Source organism: Podarcis bocagei, assembly GCF_964188305.1.
Source record: "Podarcis bocagei genome assembly, chromosome: 11".
Classification (NCBI taxonomy): Eukaryota; Metazoa; Chordata; class Lepidosauria; order Squamata; family Lacertidae; genus Podarcis; species Podarcis bocagei.
The window spans coordinates 36,249,612-36,276,407 of record NC_138136.1 but is presented as its reverse complement, the minus strand read 5'-3'; the positions used below and the strand labels follow the sequence as shown (position 1 = coordinate 36,276,407).

The following is a 26,796-nucleotide window of genomic DNA, read 5'->3' as shown; positions in this document are numbered from 1 at the left end:
AGTGCAAAACATTACACCACAACAGCATCTCTCGTTGTTCCCATCATAGTTTCAGCAGGAAAAAGGAAGGAAGAGTACTCTTCCAAGCACTAGCATATGTAATGTAACGCCTGCCTGCCTGCCTGCCTGCCATCATGGAACCCAAGGTCTTTCATCCAGGCACTGACCAAACCTGGACATGCTTAGCTTCAGCAAATTGGATGCATAATGTGTTCTTAGACCACATTCCAGGCTTATAGTCTTTTACAAGATCATATTTGGTAATATATATGCTGTTTAGCTCATTCACAACTTCACATTCATTTTTTCTTGGCATCAGCATGTCATCACTCAACTAAAAGCAGCAGGTTTCATGCTGCATATGGTTTTTCTCATAGAAAAGATTGATTTCACTTTTTCTCCCCTTTTGTCTTCTAAAAAAATTACTTCCTGCAAATGGAGACTGAAAGCTGTCAGTTCTGGTTTTTTACCATCATCCTTTAAGAAATTCAAAGTCAGGCTAAAGATTAAATTGACATACAGTTGCTGGTTAGTTGTCTGTGAAAAGTGAATCAATTATTTCTCTGCACGTTTGCCATGCACACATTCTCACAGAAAGTCTGATCTAACAAGCTATCATCAAAAGTGATAATTAGCAAAGATATTGATTGCTCAATCAGATGTGCACAAGAAAATGAAGCTGTCTTTCTCGTGCCAAACATCATATTAAAAATAAAGGGAATCACACTGGTTTACACACTAGCCCTAATTATCAATAAAATTAATCTTCATAGAAATGAACGTAAAGGTTAAGTAAATTCTGAATCTGCAATATCTCTTTCCTGTGCTCAGCTCTTTGTAATTATTTAATAAAGGATAAGATCTAAATCCAGTCAATACTTTAGCTTTAACAAATCACGTTGCATGTACTTCTGTATCACACAGCCAATATGTACAAGTTAGCAAGGCTGTTTGTCCTGCAAACAAAATCCTATGGGAAAACTCTAAAACTGCAACTGCTACATTTATAGCACTTATCTTGGTTGCACAGGGAAGATATAGTCAGTAAAACAGAAGACCTGCATAAAATGTCTACTTTAGGTCCATGGTTTTCAGACCCACAGAATCCACAAATTCACTGGCACTATCACAGGAATTAGCCACACTGAAGTAGGTAAATTAGGATTATATTCGAGTGATTTCCAGACCAATCTTCATTATCAGGAATTTGCTACCTTTGTTCATGCTAACTGCTTCCAGCAGGACGCATTATACCTGTCACAGACTTGCTGTGAGACATGGAATCTTTGTGGTAAGTTTTTGTTCTCTGTAGCATTTAAATATGTTCACTAAAAGTTGTAGTACCATCATTGTTTATGCCTCTTCTGCCACTGATAGAAAAACTCACAAAAGCATGAAGCCACATTACTGGGTTACATTATGGTCTGGTTTCTGTGACATACATGGTAAGCCAAACTATGACTTACTGGAATCATGCAAACTTGCTTGCACCCAAAGAGCCACTTGAACCCTGCTTTTTTCCTCCTTGGTCCTTTTAGCTCAGTGCAGTGTGGCAGCTAAACCATGGTTTGGCTTAGCATGTTGAGAGAACCTGGTCTCATGGTTAAGCTCCCTCTCAACCACAAGCTGTAGCCAAACCTTAGGAGTTCAAGCATTCACTCATCATCATGGTTTGGCTTATTATTACGTGTGAACACAGCCAGGGATTGTAAATAAACCCTATGGGAGAATTTCCATGGGGCTGCCACACTGGTAACATTCCCCTATCAAGTCTTATTTCTATTTCTACTTTTAAGAGTGACTGCAGGAAAGAATCCCCTGCTGCTTCAGTATAGCTGGTCATACATTCTGATGCAAACATCGTAATTCATTCTAAAGCTAACACAAAGTCACAAAATGCAGCTAACATTCCACCTGACGGCAGATACAGAAAACATGAAGCAGTTGCAGATTTTTACCACTTCCTCAAGAATACCTGCTATTCCAGAAAGGCTTCGCTGTTACTAGACAGTATGATTTAAGAGAAAGTAGCATGGTCGTGAATATGTGGAAGGGTGGGGCAGGATGCAGGACTACAAGGTAGAGTGTGGTTAATCTGCAAAAATTGAGGTGTCATTTTTGTACTACGGAAGTTGGCAGCAACCTGGGATAAACCTGATTCCCAAAAGCAACTCCACTTTGCAAGCGGATTCTTTTATGTCAAGCAAGTTATACTGATATAAAAAGTGACTACAGATGAAAGCAAACAATATCCTCTGACTTCCTCTATAGCTCCACAATCCAAACAAATATAAAAACCAACCATTCAATACCTACAGACCTAGACACCTATAAATCCAAGGGCTTGATTCAGAGGATTCCTAATAATTGTGTCAGATGTTTCCTTCTGTCAGTTGTAATTAAGCTTTTGCTACACACCCAAGTCCGAAATGTTTCACTTGCAGTTTTGAAATAGTATAATTACCAAAAAAAATCCCAACAGGGAATAACATTTGCCACTTATTCAATCCTGACAAGTCTGCTCTCCTTCGTGTTTCCATATTACGATAGGGTAGCGAGCCAGTGTCTTTTTTTAAAAGTGTTCTTTAAAAAGTATTTTTAATACAAAGAACCAAACATACATTTCCACAGGGTTGTGACTCTAGTCCATGAAGAGTAATAACAATAAATGTGTCACAATAAATGTGTAAGTCATTAAGGTGCCATAAGACTCTTTGTTAATTTTTGCAGCAACAGACCAACACGGCTGCCCTTCTTGAGACAGACATTTTAGAACTGATTCTAAAAATGTATGCCAAATGTATTTATCTGAAGATAAACTCTGGTGCCAAATGTAGATATGTTATTGGCTTCTGACCAGTTTGCATCCACCACCCTTTCGCTATGACACAACAGGAAGATATATGTGTTCTTTGTCTGATTCATTTAGAAGGCAATGCAGCTCTGCAGACTTAAACTTCACCCTTGCTCTCTGCAAATGCTGAATTCCAAAGTCATTAATCTTGAAAACAGCAGCAAGTTCCAAGGGGCGACGGGTTGTTAAAACAATAGCCCAAGTGCATCCTGGGAACAGTTTTCTCAGGCTGTGCTGTAAAATAAAACCTACAGTAACTGCATTTTTCAGCCTCTGCAGTAGCTTCACATTGAATATCACCTTCTCACTCTACTGATTACAAGAAATGACCAAATGAATCACCTAACCTACAGTGACAGATTACAGAATGGTATTAGCGTAGGACAGATCAATGGCAATGGGAAAATGTACAAAGATTCTAATTTACATAGAATCACTTACTTAAAACATTAAGCCAAAGGCTGTGAAAGTGGCTTTCTCTTTAATATGGTTTAACCCCCCCCCCCCCATTTTCAACATATTTGTTAAAACAGAGTAAGGGAAATTTCTGCAGAATGTACCAGTATTTTGCAACAAAGAAATGGCTTTGTTGATGAATATATGTGATGAATATATATACATACAGATGAATATATGTGAAATTGTCATGTCATAACAGATCCAATTTAAATGTTTGTGCAAACAAACCAAGATTTGGAAACCAATAACAAAACGTGGCAGCAAATCGTGGTTTGTTTGGAGTGATACCCAGTTCAGATATAATGCTAAACCATATACAGTGGTACCTCGGGTTAAGTACTTAATTCGTTCCGGAGGTATGTACTTAACCTGAAACTGTTCTTAACCTGAAGCACCACTTTAGCTAATGGGGCCTCCTGCCGCCGCCGATTTCTGTTCTTATCCTGAAGCAAAGTTCTTAACCTGAAGCACTATTTCTAGGTTAGCGGAGTCTGTAACCTGAAGCGTATGTAACCTGAAGCGTATGTAACCCGAGGTACCACTGTAATTGCGACATTTTCCTCCAGTACGCTAGCAAGCAGGAGCTACCTTCACAGTAAAAACAAAACAAAACATTAATTATGGTTTAACAAGACCAGCAAACAAAGCTATTGAATGATCTGTTAGGACTGTGCCAGAGGTTCTCCTGTGAACATTTTCGGAGTTGAGAAAGGACCTTTGTGGGCTCTCAAAACATTTTGTGAAAGAACAGAACACCAAAGGCATAGGAAAACCAATAACAGCAATACTTCTCTTGATTTGGGCAGGTTAGGCTTTTCTGCACCTTTTCACACTAGCTTCATAGATTTTACTATACTTCAGATACAAGGCTAAATCCACCCTGTGTGCCCAGGCTTGGAAAACTGATCAACATCAACTGGTCGAAGCTGTTAGTACTGCTATTTTTACTGCTATGTACTTGCGCGGTTTAATTTGTTTATGAGTAGTTTCTTATTTATGATTTACAGTATGATTTATGAAGTAGAATTTGTAAGTTGCGTTGAAAGCTAAGGAGAGGAGCTAAGAGGAGATAAAAAATATTTAATCAATCAATCTTAACAGAGCTGCATGTTTTAATTATTCCTTCATCCACCCACCCTTCATTTAGGAAACCTGACCTGAAATATTTTTATTCATATTGTTATCACTATGAGGGGCACAGATTGAAGAGAGTTATTAGAAAGAGCAGAACTACAGGATTAATGTGTGTGTTTTTTTTAAAAAATGATAGTCAGGGAAGTTTGCTGAACAGCCACTGGGTGGCAGCCTTAAAGCATTCAGATCAGTACTGATTCTGACTCTTTAGTAAGGGCTGTGTACACACTCCAGTTCACTCTGCATCCAGTGTGCTTCCACCACTGGTTTGGGAAGCTGTGTAAACACAACCCAGTCACAATCCGCATCCATCCTGTCATTTCTTATGAAATACGTTTTGAAGCATTTGCTGCCAAACAACCTCAACCTGAACTGAGAAAAAGAATGACCTAAGCTGCATTTTTAGCCATTAATATGTACACAGCTTAAGATACGTTGTTGGGAAAACAACTGGTTTATTATAGTAAGTCAGCCTACATCCTGAGCATACTAAATAACTAAACTTTTTTTGGTTAAGGTTGAAATACTCTGCCACGGACAGAAGCTGAGAGACACTGCTGATGGAATTAGAGGTTTCCATCAGTATCTTAAATAATACTGAATTACAACAAGAGTGTTGTCAGCTGAATAAACAACTGGAACAATACTAATATTCTGACAGATCAGTTATACAGTGGTGCCTCGCAAGACGAAAAGAATCCGTTCTGTGATTCTCTTCGTCTAGCGGTTTTTTTCGTCTTGCGAAGCAAGCCCATTGAAGGATTAGCGCTATTAGCGCTATTAGTGGCTTTTAGAGGCTTATCTGCTGATCAGATCAGCTGATAAGCGGCTCAGCGCTATTAGAGCTTTTAGCGGCTTATCTGCTGATTGGATCAGCTGATAAGCGGCTTAGCGCTATTAGCACTATTAGCAGCTTTTAGCGGCTTATCTGCTGATGGATCAGCTGATAAGTGGCTTAGCGGCTTAGAAAAGGGGGTGGGGAGGAAAAAAAACCAGCAGGAACTCGCAAGACATTGTCGTCTTGCGAAGCAAGCCAATAGGAGATTTGTTTTGCGAAGCACCTCCAAAACGGAAAAGTCTTTCGTCTAGCGAGTTTTCCGTCTTGCGAGGCATTCATCTTGCGGGGCACCACTGTAGTATAATTGAGGTTTGTTCCTTGGCTACAGAAAACTAGCATAGCAGGAAAAAGGCAAGGCTGGAATCTATTTATCTGACATAACTTTCTATATACGTACAGGTTTTATTGTATCATGGATCATTTGCTCATTTGAGCACACACCTGCTGTCTGCAATGGCACAGTCAAGAAACAGGTTTACCTACTCCTCAGATGTTTATGAAAACTAGGGCTGTATCTGGCTCTCTTGTTACTATTAGTTTCTAACGTTAACAAGCAATGGCAATGCAATAAAAGAAGGCAGTAATGCTTTTAAACGTTTGCACTCATCTGGGATTATTTATAAAAACATATTGAATTTCTACTTCAGGATCAGTTTGCTGACATTTAAAAGCAATTACGACTTTTGGAAACATTTCCCCAGAAATCTAAATTGGATGCCTCAGCTATTATTAAAAATTGAGTGCCAGAGCTATTGCTGATATACAGGAGAGAAGCTGGAGCCACTTAGATTTAAATCAGGTACTCATTTAGTACTTTGCATTCAGGACTATGAGAAACCCAGGAGGACTCCCATAGAGGCCATGCTGCTCTCAACGCAAAGGTAATGAGGGTAACTATGTGAATAACCCTTACAAGTGTGTTTGATGTTATTTATCCCCACTGCGATGGTGTCCAATGCCTCAGTGTTCCACATTCTACACATGGAGAACTGGGGCCTAGAACAACAGGACTACAGTCGCCAGGAATACTTGAGCAAAACATGAACCCATGTCTCTCAATCCAACTCTAGTGCCCTATCTACAACACTGCTGCTGATCTGATGTATCTTTGCTTGAGTCAGGTGTGGATATAATGAGCCATGACTGAGTTCCTGGTTTGCTGAGCAGACATGCATATAAAGCACAACTGCGTGATTTCCATGCCAGGAAATCACTGCAGGCAAGCACTCCCACAGTAGAAAATGATTATATGGGAACAGAGGCAAAAGAACAGCAATTTACTAACCAGCTTGTGAAACTACTTGGCTTTGTCATTACGATTCTTCTTTTTTATCACCTTCAACATGCAAAATTCTGCACCATCTATTCCCTGCTGTGCTCACCTTTTCTTTAAGTTGTATCTTTTGCTCTCTTAATTCTAAAAAGGCATATCCCAGTTCAACTACCCAGGGCTGTAGTTTTGGGGTTTATTTGTTACTGTTGTTAAATTCCACTCCAATTCAACTCATTGTAGTACATTAGTCTTCAGCTGGTGGGTCACAGCCTGACCTAGGGCGGGTCATCGCAGGACTATACTGTACAAATTTATTGAACTTAATAAACATCTCACATTCATTAAGATGCCTACAAGAGGTTGCATTATATTTGAGATTTGCACTCCATAACAAACTGGGTTATGACCATGCAATCTTACTGCTGTCACTGAGAAAGTGCATTGAACCCAAACTGCTTTATCTGCAGATGGGAAGATGCTCCACTTTTAGAAGTGTTTCCTCCTCTGCAGATATCCTCATAAGGACAAATCAGCTGACTGGCAGATATAGAAAGCATTTTTTGAAGGCATGCTGCCAGCTCCAATGAGCACAGAAAGCACATCTTTAAAGAAGGTGGCTGTAACCATTGACCAGCAGTTGCTGCAACCTCCTTTGAATGTTGACATGTGTTAGTCACCTCTCATCATTATCACATCAGGTGATTGACAGACAGATGTTCCTGCCCATCCATCAATGTTGACAGGGGGTGGATATAAGGATCCACTGCCTGGATCCAATTTCCCAACCCTGCCTTACCTCTAAGCTATAGCCCTTCCCCTAAATCACCTAGACAACTAATAATGTGCAAGTTAACACACCTAAGCACACGTAACTTGTTCGGAATTATCCCTCACTGCTTTTCTACTGGTCTTTGCATTTGTGCTCAAAAATGTGAAAGGAGCATGGAAGAAACAAATTAGTGCAAGTGGAGTCAATTCCACTACCAGGGCTCAATGCAGATATACTTTCAGTCCATTTCAGTAGCTTCACTTGATGATGGCATCTGTTCCTCCTCACAAAATTTAATTTAAAAGAAATTGCTCACTCAGTAGCTGCACATATGTAAAATATATTTTATCCTACAACTTCAGCCGAGAAAGCAATGTCACAATGAGTTTTCCTCCCAACTTGCTTTAGGGCAGGGATAGGGTACCTGTGCCCTCCACAGATGTTGTCAAACACAACTTCCATCAGCCCCAACAAGCATAACAAATAGTCATGGGAATTGTGTTTGAACAACACCTGGAGGGCTAAAGGTTCCCCAACCCTGCTTATTGACTCATTCTCATTAAATGGAATCATCACCAGCAACCAAAATGGTATTGCACGCCACCCCAATCTCCAAGCAGTACAAGTTTCCAGGGTGTCTAGGTACTTACCCAGGGTTCATTTTTCCTTTGGAGATATGAGATACTGCAGAGACTGTGGTGTCTTTGGGTATCTATGGTTTATTTACGCATATATATGCAACCTGGGGTTCACAGTATCAGCACCCCAAGAGGGTCTTGTTTCATTCACAGCCACAGCCTTGGATTCAAGCAGAAATCAATCTTCATGTTCTGCCTTCTCTGGCTTTCTAGCCTGCAGCTTTACTCCTCCGTCACATCACAGCCAGCTCCTAAATTCTCGACTCTGGCTTTGTCCTTCTAACTATCTAAGAGCTGGAAGAGATGCCCCATATATTTGCCATCTGGCACAGAGCCCCGACTCTTCTGCTCTCTTAATAGCAGATCACTTTTCCTTTGTTTTCTTAATGGCCTTTCACCCAGGCAATTAGGTACCTGAACACAGTAAGCCAGCCTAGCTTACATTTTAAGACTGGCTGGGTCCCTGGGTTAGAATGGGTCTGGCACCCACAAACTCATAACAATATATTTGGGGGGGGGTTAAAAAATTGCCCAAACAACCTCCTTATGGGTTGCCATCCTGCTTTGGAATGTCATTTCCTGTGAAGTGTGATTGCCCTCTTCCCACGACCACCACTTTGCTGGCTTTTAGTAGGATTTTAAAGGCTTATTTATTCTACTCTACATTTGGTTAAACTTAGAGCAGCATGCTTTTGACTGAAGTTTTCATTGCTACTTTCTTGTTTGCTATTTTAATTATCCATGTGTTGGATGTACAACATACAACAAGTAAGTTGTAATCTGCTTTGTGAAGGCTTTTACCTTTAAAAGTTGGCTAGAAATCTAATTGATGGATTGAGTCATTTTCCTTTTTTATATTTTAGCACTGGAGTTGGTTTGGTGTAAACATGTTCATTTACTAGAGGGAAACTGATCCCTTAGAGAAAGCCAAGAACCTCTGGAGAAAAAGGCTGCCATCTGTGCCACTCTGGCAGGTGTAAAAGGTGTAATGGTTGGTTCATCAGGAGGCTATTAATGACTAGAAAACACAAGGTCCTGCTTCCCTTACTAGAGGAAAATTAACACAGGGGCGCATGTAATTGGAGAGTTGAGCTACAACTCAGACACCACTCTAGTTTTCCACCTCTATAGCAAGTCTTTAACCAAAGCAATTCTTTCATATGCAGATTTTTCCAAAGACAAAGCAAATAAGAGTTGCTCATGAAAACTAGTATGGAAGAATTAAGAGATTTCATATCACCCCCCCCCCTGTGAGACTGCCTGTTTTCATTTAGCCTCAGCAGTACAGAGAATGTGGTAAAAGCGTAATCAACACAAAAAAATCCTTATGTGTCAAAATCCATAATTGGCCAATACTTTTTAGGAGGCTAACCAAAATGTTACACAATAATGAGCAAGGTTTGGAACTGTTACCTAGGTTTGATGTTAACCAAAATAATGGGTCAGGAAGGGGAAGGGGAGGGGAAATGGCAGTGTTAAAGTCACAAAGTCTGCGATGTCCCACTCTTGAGATGGGGTTTAGAAAGATGTAGCAGACTTAATAATTTAGGCTCTTCTACATGCTATAGATCATTGTCAAACAAATACATACACAAAATAAAACCAAAATAAATAAACCAGAAGTATGTGAATATATAGAAGGTAGCACCTGAAACTATTTACAGTGGTACCTCTGGTTACGTACTTAATTCGTCCTGGAGGTCCGTTCTTAACCTGAAACTGTTCTTAACCTGAGGTACCACTTTAGCTAATGGGGCCTCCTGCTGCCACCACGCCGTCGGAGCAAGATTTCTGTTCTCATCCTGAAGCAAAGTTCTTAACCCGAGGTAATATTTCTGGGTTAGCGGAGACTGTAACCTGAAGCGTATGTAACCTGAAGCGCATGTAACCCAAGGTACCACTGTATAGCATAGACATAATGGTTATACAAGACAAGGCTGCAAAACATGAACCCTATTATACCAAGGGAAAGTAATTATAGTACTTAAATGCCCTGAGTCACTATATCAGCCATATTTGTTCATAGGCCAAAGGGGGGTCCTTGGCCATGCTCTTCCTAGCTTACAAATTAAATAAAGCCAGACCACAAACTACATACATGCATATTTATATCTGTATGCCACCTTTCCACAGTTCAAACCCTGCTCAAGGTGGCTTACAACATGGGAGCATGTGGCGCTGTGGTCTAAACCACTAAGCCTCTTGGGTTTGCCGATTGGAAGGTCAGCAGTTCGAATCTGTGTGATGGGGTGAGCTCCCATTGCTCTGTCCCAGCTTCTGCCAACCTAGCAGTTTGAAAGCATACCAGTGCAAATAGATAAATAGGTACCGCTGTGACGGGAAGGTAAATGGTGTTTCCGTGTGCTCTGGTTTCCATCATGGTTTTCCATTGCGCCAGAATGCTGGCCACATGACCCAGAAAGCTGGCTCTGGACAAAAGCTGGCTCTCTCGGCCTGAAAGCGAGATGAGCACCATAACCCCATAGTCGCCTTTGACTGGACTTAACCATCTAGAGGTCCTTTACCTTTACCCTTCATAACATGAAGAATATCTACAACATAACAAAAGCAGTCATAAACAATAAATAAAATATTAAAGTATACACAACCAAACTGAACTATTTCCACATCAATCACAACAAAATCTAAAATAAAGTTTAAAAAGCAGCAACAGTAACAACTCCCTACCCAACCTCCCCCAAACAACAATGCAACCCAAGTCTGTTCGGCAACCTCAGCTTTTTGTAGCTTCAGTCAGGGCCCTGCCCTCCCACACCAGGTGGAATAATGGCCTGCAAGACCAGGTGGGTCTTCCAGGACTCAAAGCCAAAATGGTTTCAAGAGCAAACAGGTTAGGTACCAAATCATTCTTTTTTCTCTGGCCACTGCTGAGTCTCAGCTTATTTGTTAGTTTTTCCAGCAGGGCAATATCCCACACTTTAGTTTACCAAGTAGTAAGATGTTCTTTTTATGATGCTAAGACTCTGAGGCTGCATATACACCATACTTTTAAAGCATGTGACTTGTCCCAGAGAATCCTGGGAATTGTAGTTTACTCCCACAGAGCTACCATTCCCAGCACCCTTAACAAAGAAAAGTTGCCAGCATTCTTTTGAGTAAGTCATATAATGTATGGTTATATATGCAGCCTGAATCTCCAGTTCTGTATCCCTAGCAGAATCCTAAATTGATGTTCTCTGGGTAGAGCAATTCTGTTCCCTTGCAAGTCATCATATTATTATTTTCTTTCAAATAAATAACTGAGAAAGGGTAGCCTGCTATATTCCAGGAAAGAAAGCTAAGAATATAAAGACCATGCAAAGACTAACTTCAAGCATGTTGTATTTTAGTTTTCTTACTCTCTTTCCTACATTATAGCAAGAACATTGACTTTTGAAAATTTTCTGCAGAATTAGAGAGAGAGAGAGAGAGATTAAATTACACCTACTCCCATCCCAGGGTCCCATTGTGCTATTGGCCACAGTCCAACAGGGAGTTTAGCAACTCAAGTCAACTGAAATATGGCTATGACATACGTTAATAGGCACTAACAATTCTGTTATTTATCTGCTGGTCTTAGTCAGAAAACAAGTTGTAAAGAAGGCATGATGATTAATTTTACAGGGGTTCATACCTGTTGATGATCACATGTAAGCTTTTAAACTGCACCAGAAGTTTAAGCAAAAATATGTACAGCATACCTGCTCATTAAAAAACAATCAAACAAACAAACTTTATTGGCATACAAGGACAGGAACATATGAATCAAAAGATATGCTTTGAGATCAAACTATACAGCTTTAATAAGGTTAAAAAGTACCACTCAGGTCTTATGATGATGTAGTTTCATGGCATTGCTCAGATATTTTGCTACTTTCTCCATGCTATCATGCCTTCAGCTATTCAATAAAAAGGAAACCCTGTAGGAGTCATAACACCCTAACCACTCCTTCAACACGGGGCTCAAACATTTATCACAAATTACTGCATAAAATGTACAGTAAACAAGGCATGTGCAATGGTCTTGAACTGTCCTAGACCACAAGGACAATACCTCTCTGAACATGGAACCTTCAAGAACCTTCCCTGCAGAATGGCAGGTGGCATAACGCTAAATCTTGCAAGGGAAAAAGCTCCACATTGGTGAGGATTATATAGGTAGATATGGAGCGATCTTGTCAAACCAAGGTAGGATCCCTAACCCCAGTGGTGAACAAGATTTGTCTGGGTGTATCAGTGAAAATTCAATCACTATGCGTTAGGTATCAGTCTAGACACTGCACCACACAGGCTAGTTCTAAAAAAGCAGCTGGGCTGTCATTATTAAATATTTACACTGAACTTTCGATAACAACAGTTCAAGGCAGATCAGAGACAACATGAACTTGGAAAGGTAATGCTCTAATTATACAACAAAAAGGCTGAACAGGCCACTGTGGGTTAATGCTAAGCTGATACCATTGAAAATCTCATTACAAGGATTGCAGCACGTAATTGAGCTGGTTCTATGGCTGAGTGAGTTAGCAGCCCCCGAGATTTATATACCCACAACATCTATGGAGAGTACGTGATTGGGTCTGGCTCAGTGCTGTTCTTCAGTCACAGCATTTTAAAATGCATAAAAATAGAGATGTAGGAATCAGCAGCAAATCGAAACTCTCTGACATGGTCCGTCTCCTGCTCCTCTCACCCCACTACAAAACACAGGCTTTTGGGGAAACATGGTATACAACCAACAACAATCTGTAACAAGGAAACAGTGACTGGAATAGAAAACTGCACTTTGTTTTCAAAAGGTTACTTTCTAATTCCTTTGTTTGGCTATCCTTTTAGAGCGGTGTGGGGGGGTGGGGTTAATGTAATTTATTTTTATAGGCATGCTCATTAAACATACCTTTCTCATCTGCACAATTACATGACATGATTGGTTTGTTGTCTTGCTTTGCTTTTACTCTTAAGCAAATACTTTGATCATTTCAAATGTAACAATTTTTTTCCAGTAGTAACTTTGCCTTGATTTCACATGCTCCAACAAAGAGATTCATATGGTTAGGACAAAGCAAGTACAATCAAAAGAAAACCAATGCAATTTTCAAGTTGTCTGGCCCCATAATGGCATCTAGGCATTCTGTCTTGGTGACTGTAACCCTGGTTTAAGGAGCCATTTTGTGCCCCGCTTATATATCTGAGTTTCTAACACTGCCTGAAACTAAGGGTGAGAAAAGAATCACATGAACTTTCTTCCCTTAAACTTAGGTGAGCATGTGGAACTCACACCAGAGAACATCAGTATGGTGGAGGGACATCCTCTACTCATTCACCCACACAGTTTCAGCACTGTCCTCCAGCAGAATATACAAATTGTAGGGATGTTTAATAGCTCTGGAGAAGTGAAGAACTTTAAGAAGCTGAGACAGCAGAACTGAAACAAAAGGGAGGATTTTGCTTTGCACCTAGTTTCAAACATATCTGCAAAACAAAAGAGGCTGTGGAAAGACCTTAAATATCACTGATTTTGCAAAACAACAACAACCCAATAATAAGAAATGTGTCTCAGCCATACCTCAGATTCTTTCCTTATCACAGATACCTTTAAAACATTGTTAACATCTTTGATTAATCGCTTCTCTTTTCTTGATCTCAACATTTATGCCCTTCAAGACATCCTGTGTTTGGATTCCCATAAATCACTTACTTCCAAATCAAGAACGAAACACCCGTTTGGTTGACATATACATTTAAAACTTGATGAATAGTATTTGGAAGGGATACATATGTAGAATTTATGGCATGACAAGCTAAGAACACTCCTGTCATACAAGCCTAGGCATCATCAGGCAGCTGCCAAAGACCAGCTTTCCAAGAGGGGCCAAAACTTCCTGGTGCAACCTGGAGTTGAGAGGAAGAATCAGCTCAGAGCTGCAGCAACAACAGACTTCCACTGTTGTCACAACACACACATGCAAGCAAAAACACATACAAGTTGTTGTTTGGCCCACAGGCAAAGAACGTAAATACCATAAGGATAACATCCTCCAAAGGGAAAGCAGCAGGTTTTTTTTAGGGTGGGGGTGGGGAGATGTTTATATCAACAGCTCTTGTGTCTGATTTCTCCTTTTAGATGTTTGTGCAGGGGGGAGAGAGAGAGGGGGGGGTAATCAATGATATTCCACTGTCCCATCTAGTTTGACTTTGGCACTGCCATATATACTTTGGCTTTTATTTTTAGAGGATTTCCACTCCTCGTTTACCATCTCTGGGTAAGCAATTCCTCTCTTTTATTTCCTATCCAGCCTATAGAATCACAGGAAAGGGTAATTACTGCGCTTACAAATGAAATGTTTTCAGCGTTCATTAAGCAGATGTGCTAAAATGCTACTTAAGCTACTAACCACAGAGAAGGCAAACATTTAAATGATTGGGGTGGGGGACACACAAAAAGAAACCCTTTGCATCATGGTGGAGAAAACACCACAAACAGATAACCAGGGGATTTAATTTGGTTTGCTTATCCTAATTTGCACAAGCATCTGTTCAAAATTCTCTAGAACTTTGTCATTCTTGTTGCTTTTAGTATTTTAAGTATACACTCTAATGGTGTAATCCTGCACTGAAAATCCACTGGATCAGGGGCTCTAAGGTTTGGCAGAAGCTGCCAATGGGCGTAGCCAGGGGGTACAGGGAGGTGCAGCTCCTCCCCCAGATCAAGTAAAACAATAGAACTAACTAACTGACCAATCACATCGGTTCTGCCCACCCTAATCAATGCCCTGCCCCCCCCCAACAAAAATCCTGGCTACGTCCATGCCCACTGCACCAGTAAGTGTCAGGAGTGCGTGCAGGAGCCAGGCCCTGTGACCAGTAGGGCTTCGCAGGACTGGGGCCTTCCTAAGTTTGTTCTGGAGAGGCAAGGCGTGGCTGCACAGGTGAGCCTGCTTAGTAACTCGCTGCACCTGGTGGCAAGAGCCAGGAAGGGATATAAGGTCAGCATTTCCCTTTGCCGCAGCAATACGTTTCCTGCCTTGCTGCGTTTGGCTTCTTGCTTCCAGATCCTCAGACCTCGGCTTCTTGACTCCTTGCTTCTTGACCCTCGGACCCTTGACTTCATGACTCCCTGCTTCCTGACCCTCGGACCCCTGGCTTCTGGACTCTCATTCCTGCTCCCACCCCGCCATCTTGCCCCCCATCCCGACGTCCTCAGCCGGGACTTCGATTGCCCGTAGACCAGACCGTGACGGTAAGATGTGAAATATGACAGATTCCCCAGCAGAACTCAGTGTGTCTGTTCTAGAGAGTATGGGGTAGATCCCTTCTCTTCCTGTATCCCCCACCCCTGTTTCCTTTACTTCCAGTGGCATAGCGTGGGGGGTGCCAGGGGTACCGGCCGCACCGGGCGCAACATCTGGGGGGGCACGAGTCCAGAGGGAAGGGACAAGTTCCTTCCTCCGCCGGGCTCCCCGCCGCCACCACCAGCCTTGCGCCCTAGCGCGCGCGCCCCTGCTGCGGCTGCGCTCCATTCACTGCTCGCAGGAGGAGCAGCCGCTGCAGCAGCGCCAACGCCGCCACCGACGCCTGGCCGGGCACGGGCAGCCTCCACACCCCGCCGCCATCCCCTCGGCCCAGCCACAGGTGGCGGCTGCTTCTGCCGACTGGGAGGGAGGAGAGCTCCGAGGGGCCTCGCCGCGCCCTGCGCTCCCCAAAACCCTCCGAGAGGAAGCCGGCGGGTGGGTGAGGGTCTCTCGGCAGAAGGGGCGCCGCTGGCTCCGGCTCTCAGCGCAAGTCTCAGCCACGGGGGGGCGAGGACGGAGCACGGCTGGAAGCCCCCGGACCCAGCCGGGAGGAGGAGAGGCGCTCGCCAAGCCCGGATCTGGAGCTCCACCTACAGCCCAAGGAGAGGAGGGGCGGGGAGGCGCCCGAGGGGAGGGGGCTTCGGCTGCCTCGGCCCGCGGGGGCTCCGCAAATAATAAATTTAATAAATTCCTGCTGAGCCTTTGGCGGGGGGTCCTTGGCTCCTTCGCTCGCCCCCAGCCCCAGTGGCGTAGCGTGGGGGGTGCAGAGGGGCCGGGCGCAACATCTGGGGGGGCTCGCTCGCACTCGAGTGCTAAAATCCACGGGTTAGGGGGGCGCAAATTACTTGCCTTGCCCCGGGTGCTGACAACCCACGCTACGCCACTGTTTACTTCTATCTGCATTGGAGATCATTTCCCTAGAAAATTCCATAGGTTGTCCATCAGAGTGTACATGATTCCTAGCAAACAGCCTTTAGAAGTAATAATGACCAATGCAATTTACGGTACATATGTAGAGGCTTCTGGCTGAAGTCTGAGCTGACAGCTTGCAGAGGGCCTCAAGTTGCCCACCCTTGCTCTACAGTGTGTGACAGAATATTTGGAACTGGCCACCAGGGGGAAAGAGAGGGAGTAGTTACTCCTTCATTCTCTTCTAGACACTCACAAACTAGTGGTATTATTATTCTTTCCTTTATATCTTCCAATAAAGTACTCTCTTTTCCTGACTTCATTGTTTTTTTAACCTATTGTGGCCTGAGCAATTCCGTGGGACACATTTTCTGCAATAATGTTTCAGAACTCTGTTGTCCATATCCCAGTCAGCATCTCTATTGGAACTCTTAAAAAAAACAAAACCTACTTTTATATTGGCAATTGTTTTTTCATTGTATGTTTAATTATTGTAACCTGCCCTGGGATGTCACAGTAAAGGGCTGATGAGGTATCTAATAAAATAAAATATAAAATACAAACTGCCCACCCCACATTGGATATGCACTTGTCCATGTGTTTACGACACACAAAAGATGTCTGGTTTCAGCATGCTAAACACATGTCCAATGCCAGTAAGAACACAGACCTTCAGTATTAGACAAAATCAAGACTGATTTTTTCCCCCCTATTCTTCATTTTACAGATATCCAGTCTGGTGTTGGTGCAGCAGCAGCAACTTCAGTAAATAATTTTGGAACACTTCTCCAAGGTGTGAAATAGTTTTGGCTTCTATCTCTCAAGAACAGTCTGCTGTTGTGACAGCAGGGTGTGAAATCATTTCCTATTCTTTTATTATGGACCATTGTAGGCACATCCCTGCCTTATGAACGACGAGATCTACCATATCAGAGAGATTCTAATCTCCCTCTAGGGACTGCAGCAGGAGAACAGAAAAAGTACAAATAATTTAACTTACAGTTTCCACCTAAAATCATGCAAATTTTTCACCAGTGAACTGCAGCCTATCCTGGATAACGTCAGTTCTCTTCCACAGGCTGTGGTGGCTCACTCAGTTTGACTATTCCATCGTAATATTATCACAGCTAAAATGCCTACCACCTGCACCACATACAAGGATTGTAGTAGCTAATTCCATCCCCCTACTTTCCACCACCACCATTAATTTTCCTTTATTCACATATCAACACACACACAGGGTAGCTGGGGTTCAATATGGAACAAACAGATAAACAGACTAGGAGTGTTAAATTCTAAAATTCTAACAAATGTATTATTTATTTAAAACATAATATAATGTACTATAAAACAATACCACAATACTGTATTTTGGAACCCCCTGCCTATTGAGATCAAGCAGGCCCCTTCACGGTACTCTTTTCAGTGCCAGTTAAAAACATTCCTGTTTAGACAAGCCTACCCAAATGCTTAGAAAATTGCGGTAACTTTAATCTGTTTTAGTTTTTTAAGTTTTGTATGTTTTAAAATAAGGTTGCAATTTTTAAAATTGATTTTACTGTTTTATATTGTGTAAACCACTTTGGAGGTGTAAATTTTATGGCATAAATATACAACTGCCTAATGAAGTGGTACAGTAAGATACACTACACATTTCTTCTGTACTTAAAGATAAATCCTAAGGTGACTGGGGCCTCTAGCAACAGTGACAAACCCAGGAACACTCCAAGACTGTGCACATGTTCATTCAAAGATAGTGCAACCACATTCTGAACAGGTAAAGTGCCGAATTCCCACACTTGGGAGCCACCCACCCACAGGATTTCCATCTGACAAAGATTCAGTTTCAGTTTACTAGCACCCATCCAGCCCAACATTGCATCCAGTGTGACTTAGTACTTGAATCTCTTTAGCTCAAAGAGCTACAAGGAATGATAACATACCTCCATTAAAAAATTCAAACTCCAGTATAAATAGGCTTCATCTCAATATGTACCTTAATTCATGCTAAGTGAGAGATAAGCATTTGTGTTATGTATTGCGTAATTATTTTCATTGGAATTTAGCTAGAACAAGGACCTTATAATTTGCTGATACAGTTAATGCTGAAAACAATGGAGTGCCTTATTTTTCCCAAGGGAACTTCCAGGTGGAATATTCCTCAAGAGGCAAGCACATGGATTCACTACACCTGATGCCATAAAGCCACATGAGAATTGTGCAGATTCCAGTGGTGATTCTTGCTAGGCCGTGCAGCAGACCAGGCATTAGCATGAATGACACGGTCCAAGGGACGGAGGCATGTGATCTTGTGCAACTATGTTGCTCCCCCAACTCTTTTTGTGTGTGGAACATGATTTCCAATCAGGACCATCCCCAGACATCTTGGCCCCTGGGGCGAACCCTAAAGTGGTGCCCCCTCCCATCAGGGAAGAAGCGATGAATGAAAATCTACATCAGGAAGAAGTGGGGAATAAAGATCTACATTGGGAACAAGGAGGGAACAAAGTCTACATCTGGATCAAGGGGGACAGGTAAAGATCTACATCGGGAAATGAGAAAATCAAATCAATGTTATCAACTTCAGTTCCTTGAAGTGGGAATCAAAGGTAATCATGGATGGTAAAGGGGCCTGCTCTGAATCACACCAGGCAGGTGAAGAGTCCATGAGACCCCAGAGGGCAACTCCTACCATTTCATCCCTAGGGATGGGAGGAGACAGCATGGAGGCAGCTGATGAAGAGGCGACAGATCCAGCCTCCAAGGAACACACAGCAGTAGCGGCAGCAGGCAATGCATTCCTTGCCTCATGGATGGGTTGTCCTTTCCAATATATATGATTCTCACCTAAACTGCAAAAGCAGTATTGCCTGTATCTCCTATCCGAACACAGCCCATCATTTACTGCATCACCAAGGTCTTTAAAGCTATGTCTGTGTGTACAACAGCCAATGTCTATGTTATACCAGTTATGTTCACTCCTGAAGAGGGAGTCAATTGAATGAATCATTATTGTGGCAAGTTTTCTGTATCCCAGCCTGCATTTTTTTATGATAAGGAAGCTACATCCTTTGTTATCCATGATCTGGGGTGGCCAGTTTGACCAATGCATCTGCCACAACATTTGGAACTACCAAACAAAAAAACACAGATGGGCTCCTAGATATGAAACTGAAGATCAACGATGAAAGGTTAAATTAGGCTGACTTAGAGCTGTAGGATAAGCCTCAGATTCGTCCAACGAGAAAATTAGTTCAATGCATTGCAGAAAGGTATTTTAAATACTTCTAGGCTACAAAGTACTGACATTTAAAAGTTAGAGGACAACATTGCAATAAAAATGCTAAGTTATCTACACTAAAATAAAACAAAGTAACCTTTGAAAGCAATTTATTGTAATCATGTATATAAATACCTTGCCTTAAGGTAAGTTTTAAAAATGCATATTTTGTAAAAGTTAACAACCGTTGTTCACTCTTGATAATTTAAAAATGACTTTTAATTTTACTTTTATGCTCAGCTTTGCTAAAGAAAAGTATTATTGCAATTATAAAATATATAAAACTTGCCATCACACCTTAGACTATTATAAAATATCCTACACTAAAAAAAATGTATAGTAAATTAAACTCTTATGAGTATGCATATTTATATGACCTCATGCATTTATGAACCCCTTTCTCTGTCAAATGACACTAGTAGAAACCAGATTTGAAAATATATATTTGCACTGATAAATTTAATAAAATATTAATAAAAAAAGAAAATATATATTTGCATGGTCCTCTACGCAAGTGAGATATACCTCTAAGCAATTGGGTACGACCAGGCCTTTTTTCTAGCTGGAACTGACTGAGCAATTATCAATATATAAGAGGCCAAAACAAAGGAACTCTTCAAAATAGCTCTCATAAACACACCCCAATGTCTGTTTAGAGATTAAGTTACTCATATGTTAGGAACATAAAATGTGTGGACAAGTCGAATCACAATAGTACCACTACCTGCTGTAAAGTGTTTGCCCCACATTCTTGTAATTGATTATGCCTTGTAATTGATTATGGCTTAGGATTTATGTACACTGATAGCAGTAGCTTTATGCAACCAAAAATATGCTTCTTACCATAGTGAGGGATGATTGCCCAGGCCATGGCGGATGCATAGATGCCCCCAATCATCCAAAACATGCAAAGCCAACTTAAGTGTTCTCCACGTTTTTCTCGAGCAAGAACTTCAGCAAAATAGGAGAATACAACTGGAACAGCTCCTCCAATCCTAATTGAAAACACAGAGTATAAATTGAATACAACCATAATAGAAACTATGAACAAGCACTGTCTTTATGTGTGTCTTTAACGGGTAGCATGCAAAACAACTATTTCACTACACCAGCCTAGTGTGTATGTAACACAAAGTTATGGTTTGCCTAGTCAAAGTGTGGTTTGCTTCAGTGTTCAAACTCAGCCCAGCACATTAACCATTGTTTATTTTCTAGCAACCAACCATAAGGTGAAATGTTTGTTTTGGCTTACAAACCATGGTTTGTTTTGTCTAGTTTGGCGTTTTGACTGAATGCAATAACCTTGCTTGGCCATGGTTTATTTGACAATCCCACCCCAGACACTCACCAAGCTACAGTGACATGAGGTAAGAGCATTGTGGGGGGACCCAGCTTGCTGAAGAAATGAGACATTGTTTGTTTTTCCCTCTGTTTGAAGATTTGAGGCTTGTTGAAATTAACTTAGCAAAGAAGAGAAGCAAGAGAAACAGGCTTAAAACAAATCATGCATTTGCAGCTTGGAAGAACACAGCCACTAAATCTTTTGCTGCAGTTATGACTCAGGATATAGGCATACAAAATTCAAATAATGTCTGAGAATTATTGGACTAAACTCTGGTTAAGAAATAAACTATACAGTTTAGTTGTTATTGCATGGTCCTCTGTTGCATCAGGGTGTTCTTAGACCTCATATGTTGAATTTAAATGCAGAAGGCAATACAATCTCAACTGTTAAATCATTATCTCTTAAGGAACTCTATCATTCAAAACTGTAGAAATGTTGAAAGGTTATAATATATTGTACTGTTTCTCACATCGTTTGGGTGAATTTTACTCCAGTTTATTTTTTTAAATTCCATGGGCAAGTGCAGTGCAATTGGCACCTGAGCACTTTTATTCATTACTACTGTGTTACTTCTGAGTTTCTGTCATCACTATACAAGAACTGATAAGCAGCTCCCACTCTACATAAGCTGTTCTTCACATCTAAAATTAAGCCTTTGATTACCATAAGCTTCTGATTTCTGATGTCAGCAGTGACCATAATGCTTAAAAAGACATGTGGGACAACAGAATCAGGACTGGGACTGCATTAAACATTTACCGCTATATATCTGAGGAGCTTTTGCTATTTTCTGTTTTAATATTTAGGATATTTCATGTACCATTCAGCTGATCAAATTATAACTCCAGAGCCACTTTAAAAACGATAATGCAGGGGTATCTGATGTAATGTGTTGGGTTACTATGTCTGGCCATCCCTGACATTGCTGTTTTTAGAGGTTTTCAATTGGTCACATCCATACCATACATTCAGAGCACATGTCTTCCCCTAAAGAAGCATGGGAACTGTATTTTACCTTTTACTGAGCCACATATCTCAGCACACTTAACAAACTACAGTTCCCAGGATTCTTTGGGGGAAAGCTACATGCTTTAAATGTATGGTGTGGATGTGGCTGACATTTGTAAATTGCCTCGACACACACGTAGAAGGCAATTCATAAATAAATAATAAAAAATGGCAATGTTTGCTAGGGCTTAGGGGAGTTGGAGTCCAGTAACATCTGTAGAGTAGCATAGTATTAGGTAATGGAGTTTTCCCATGGTTTTCCTATTGAAAATCAACTCTCCAAGCAAGCATTTGCAGCACCTTTTGGGGGCAATTAGCAAGTTAAAGCAAGCAGCTTTCAGTAGACAGGGGAGGACTTTGGCAATATGGCGCCCTGAGAATGGACAAATTTTTACATCCCACCTAAGTATTTCTATTTTTCACAATGATTCCTTTTGGTACATTTGGTACTGATTACTGAATACTTCAAAATGTGTCTTGGCTCTCTGGGACTAACGTTGGGTCCCTGTATTGTGCAAAAGGGACACGTTCCTTTGCACTGTTATCGAGACCCTGGCTGACCCAACGTTTGAGAAAGTACTCCTGCATTATTTTATACAAGATTGGTTCATGCACTTGGAAAAGTATGCATGGATGTCCCTTTTTGCAAGATTTTGTACTCTGCTGCAGCTCATAAACACAAAACACACACGCATACCACATCACTCTGTGGTTTTAAGCAAAAGCATTGCATAATCGAAGACCAAAACAATGTGTGTTCCTCCCAGAAATAAAGCACCCCATTCTTTCCAAACTCTGGAAATTGACATTAGAGAAACAGAATGATTCCTGAAAAGAAAATGGCCAGAAAAAGAATGGATCCTGGTGTGTGTATGCTTGTAAAGACAGATCACAAGGGACAAAAAGGGACATTTCTCAATGCTCTTTGTGGGGTAGGCATCTTAAACAATCACTACTACGAAATAGGCATATACCCTTCTTTAAGTTGTAACCCATATCCCTGCTACTCACTCTCTGTAGTGAAGGTTAGTATAATGAAAAGACTTTGGAAGCAACTTATATCAGCCATGTCAGGGGACTACCATCAGCTCAGAGTCGAGAGGTGAAAGGGCAGTTGTGTTACAGGGAACCTCCAAAAATCTTGCAAAGCAGTTCCTCCTCTGGCGAGGAGGAAACCCCCACCTCCAGTGGAGAGGAGGTGTGGAGACCAGGGGATGCTAGAGAGAGCTTCAACACCGAGCCTGAGCAAACAGGAGAGGAGGGAAGTACCCCTTTGCCAGCGCCCATTCTGCGCAGTAGGTTTCGGCGCAGGGAGGGGCGGAGAAGGTTGAGGGTCACGCAATTGTTATGCTGGGGGAGGTACAAAAACCCACCACTTCCAGATTCTGCTAGTGATTCAGCCAGACATGAACTTATGACACTCTTCATTGTAAATAGCTTGCACTAAGAATAAAGCCTGGAAAAGACAGGTCAGAGTCTTGCCTGTTTGCTCTCGAGCAACCACATCAGCATCTGACAAGCTATGATAATTAGATAGAACCCTGATGTTCATAAACACTGTATCTTTGCATACAAGATATTGGGGAGAATCAAATGGAAGAGAAAAGCTGCTCTTGTGCCTTACTTGTAAGCTTGTCAAATGGCATTTGACTGACAAGTGTGGTAACAGATTGTTGGACTGGATAAGGGAACTAGGGTCCCAAGAGGCTGTTGGACTCTAGCTCCCATGAGCCCCAGCTAGTATGGCCACGATCAGGACTGAAGTCTTCCCAGAGGGGGTTACAGGTTCCCCATCCCTGGACTAATGCTTTGATCTGATCCAATAACGTTCTTCTCATTCATAACATTTCATGAAAATTTTTCCATCAGTGTGTATGGCAATCCCTGCTAGAACCCCTATGATTTTGTGTGCCACAGATGTTCTACCAAGAATTAGTGAACACATTGATGGTCACATTTTGCAAAATCTGATAACCTCCAAAATACCTCTCAGTAGTTCCCTCCAATCTAGTGCCAAAATTATCTTTTCTATTTCACTCCTTCCTTCCTTCCAGGCTCAGATCTGGTTTGTTATTCAGAAAACCCAATGCATATGTACACGATTTATCATTCATCCCCTTTCCATTTTCTGCAGGCATCAGCAATATGCAGCCAAAACAGCAGTTACAGATAACATTACTCAGTCAAATCCATAGCACCCATAGCAATCTACAATTCCCAGGTCCTTTTGGGGGAAGCCATGAAAGTTAAAGTGGTATAAGGGTGCCTTGAATGTATTGTGTTTCTGTTACCTTATTTAAGAAGACATTCTCCAATACTTTTTCATATTCCAGTCACCCCTGTTTATCTAACACAAAAGTATATCTTATTAATAGTTGAAACTGATTTGCTAAGCAGTCTAAACTTATAATAGTGGAATATTTTCTTCACATAAATTATATTTTCGCAATTCAAAATCCTGCTCCAAGGCACAGCTGTCTATTCTATTTGTACATTACTAGAGGCAAGCTATAATGTTTGAAATCAAATGTCCTCCCCTGCTCCAATTTTAACAACTACGGTACTTAAATCTCGCTGTTACCACCCTTGAGAAATTACTTTACAATGTTATAATATTTTCAGATATGTCAGTATTCCACACAAATCTTTAAGCAGGTGAACAAATCGAGGTATCACACTGGATGGAAAGAAAGCAGCAACTTCTAAATATTTTGGGACTCAAGTCCTTAAAAGAGCACCTCCCCCAACATCAACCATCTTGGATCTTACACTCAGCAAGTGAGATTTCATTGGTGGTGCTGCCACTGGGGACATGCAGTTGATGATGATCTGTGACAGGGCCTTTTCAGTGGCGGTTCCCCATTTGTGGAATGCCCTCCCTGGTGAAGTGCACCTGTCTCCCTTATTATATATATTATTTGGGGACTGTAACTTACTACTTTTTGTTTTTTTTTTATTTATATTGTGTCATTAAATATGTTAAATTTAGTGTAAAATATTAAAAGTATACTCAGCTCTGCATTTATGACCACTGATAATAATGCAAGGTGGTTAAATCCTAAGCTATGCAGTGTGTGAATTTTTCTTTCAGGCATACAGTGACAGATGTGCAAGTGCAATTTTCAGCCAAGCCATGCCACTTTAAGTATCCCAATGTGGATCAAAGGAAAACAATATTCACTTTTTTAACCACTGACCCCTTCTTTGCATGGACTTTATCCATACAGGGCACCCTCACAGCGCAACAGCCTAGAGTCTGGACAGCGAGGCACAAGAGCAAATGCAGATTGAGAAAGTCTAAGTAAACACAAAGCCCAACCACAATACAGTGGTACCTTGGTTCTCGAACTTAATCTGCTCTGGGAGCTTCCTGCAGTCGAGCAGAAGCCATGTCGGATGTTCTGAAAAATGTTCACAAACCAGAACACTTACTTCCGGGTTTGCAGCGTTTGGGAGCCAAAACATGTGAGTACCAAGGTGTTTGAGAACCAAGGTATGACTGTACCCTCAGTCGTTCTTTGGGCTCTTGACAGCAGGATGGGAACAACAATGAACAAGCTTTCCCCCAAAACAGAGAAAGGTAAAGTTAAATTAGAAAATGGAAGGAATAAAGGAAGGGCTTACCCAAATCCAGAAAGTAAACGACAGAAGAGAAAGAAGCCATAGCCCTGGACAAATGATGAAAGGAAGGCAAAGAATCCATTGACAGACATACATATGAGAAGAGACTGTCTCCTTCCCACCTTGTCTGCCAAGCCTCCCCAGAAGAATGCCCCCACCATCATCCCAAGGTATACTATGCTACCTGCAACACACAAAAGAGAATATGTTACATTAGGAAGGATTGCATAGTTCTCAATATCAACTCCTAAGTCACTGTTCCTCCTCAGCTCCCACACATGGCACAGTTTACTTGCAAAACAACTATGTACATTTATTGTAGGTGAGTAATTTGAATACAGATTTGCAAAGGAAAAAAACCACTCCTCTCATATGCATCCTTTGTTTCTGACTTACTGAAAATTTTGTACTTTTTTAGTTATAGGCACACAGCTGCAAGAAAGTAAAAGAAAAGGCAAGCAAATTTGGGGGTTGAGAGGTTTACAGCCTACCTTTTCTTACAAGGAGCTCAATGTAGTGTGCATAGTCCGCCCCCTACCCATTTTGCCCTCAAAACAACCCTGTGAAGTTGACTGAAGGGCTGTGCCTGACTCACTGTCACTCAATGAGCTTCATAGCTGAGCAGAGATGTGAACCCTGGTCTCCCGGATCCTAGTTCAACACTGGCCACCTCACTGGCCCTCTCCATCTTTCCACTGCAACATCCATGCAAGGTAGAGACATTATTACAGTTCAGGGGGACATTAAGCTGGGGGGAGGGTAAGCTGGAGCAGAGCAGGTGAGGGATGTGAGCTGAAGAAAGTCCCAAGAGCCAGACAGAGTGGCCAGGGGGGCCATATTTGGTCCCAGAGCCTGACGTTCCCTATCCCTGCTACATAGCATCTCCTACCCAGAATTTTTCCATAAACAGCAGGCTAAAATTAGTTATGTGGATAAATCAATACCATACAATTAACTAATGCAACTACGTTGCAGGAAAATTCAAAACTTTATTAGCAAAGCCAACAGGCCACAGCTGTACAAGAGTTAAAAGTGAGAATAGGGATAAAAGGAAGAAAAGAACAGGCAAAGGAGGTCCGTCGGGTGAACAGGTCTGTCACTCAGATGGTGGCCCTCAATTTCGCAGCTCTCTCGATGTACCTCGCGACCTTCTCTGTTATCTGACTATCCGTATCAGATAATAGAAAATACAGTGTAATGTCTGGTGAACGGCCGGGGTTGGAGAGAATGAGTGGAGTAATAATCTCATTCCTTAGGTCTTTATAAAGGGGGCAAGTAAGAAGGACGTGGGACACTGTTTCCGTGTTACCATCTCCACATGGACAGAGTCGTTTTTCAAATGGAGTCTTTTGGTAACGACCTTCGAGTACAGCAGAGGG

General features: G+C 41.6%; 1 protein-coding gene across 2 annotated transcripts in view; it reads right to left on the bottom strand.

The window, feature by feature from the left end:
- Window positions 1-26,796, bottom strand: part of SV2C (synaptic vesicle glycoprotein 2C) — a 95,442-nt gene that overhangs the window by 27,326 nt on the left and 41,320 nt on the right. For both annotated transcript variants that reach the window (XR_014012864.1, XM_081212817.1), the window contains exons 3-4: window positions 25,421-25,601; window positions 20,287-20,438 (exon numbers count right to left, since the gene is read on the bottom strand). Coding sequence is in view for 1 of the 2 variants with exons in the window: in XM_081212817.1 (XP_081068943.1) it covers window positions 20,287-20,438; window positions 25,421-25,601 (333 nt within the window). In the remaining variant the exon portion in view is untranslated. The remainder of the gene's footprint in view (window positions 1-20,286; window positions 20,439-25,420; window positions 25,602-26,796) is intronic.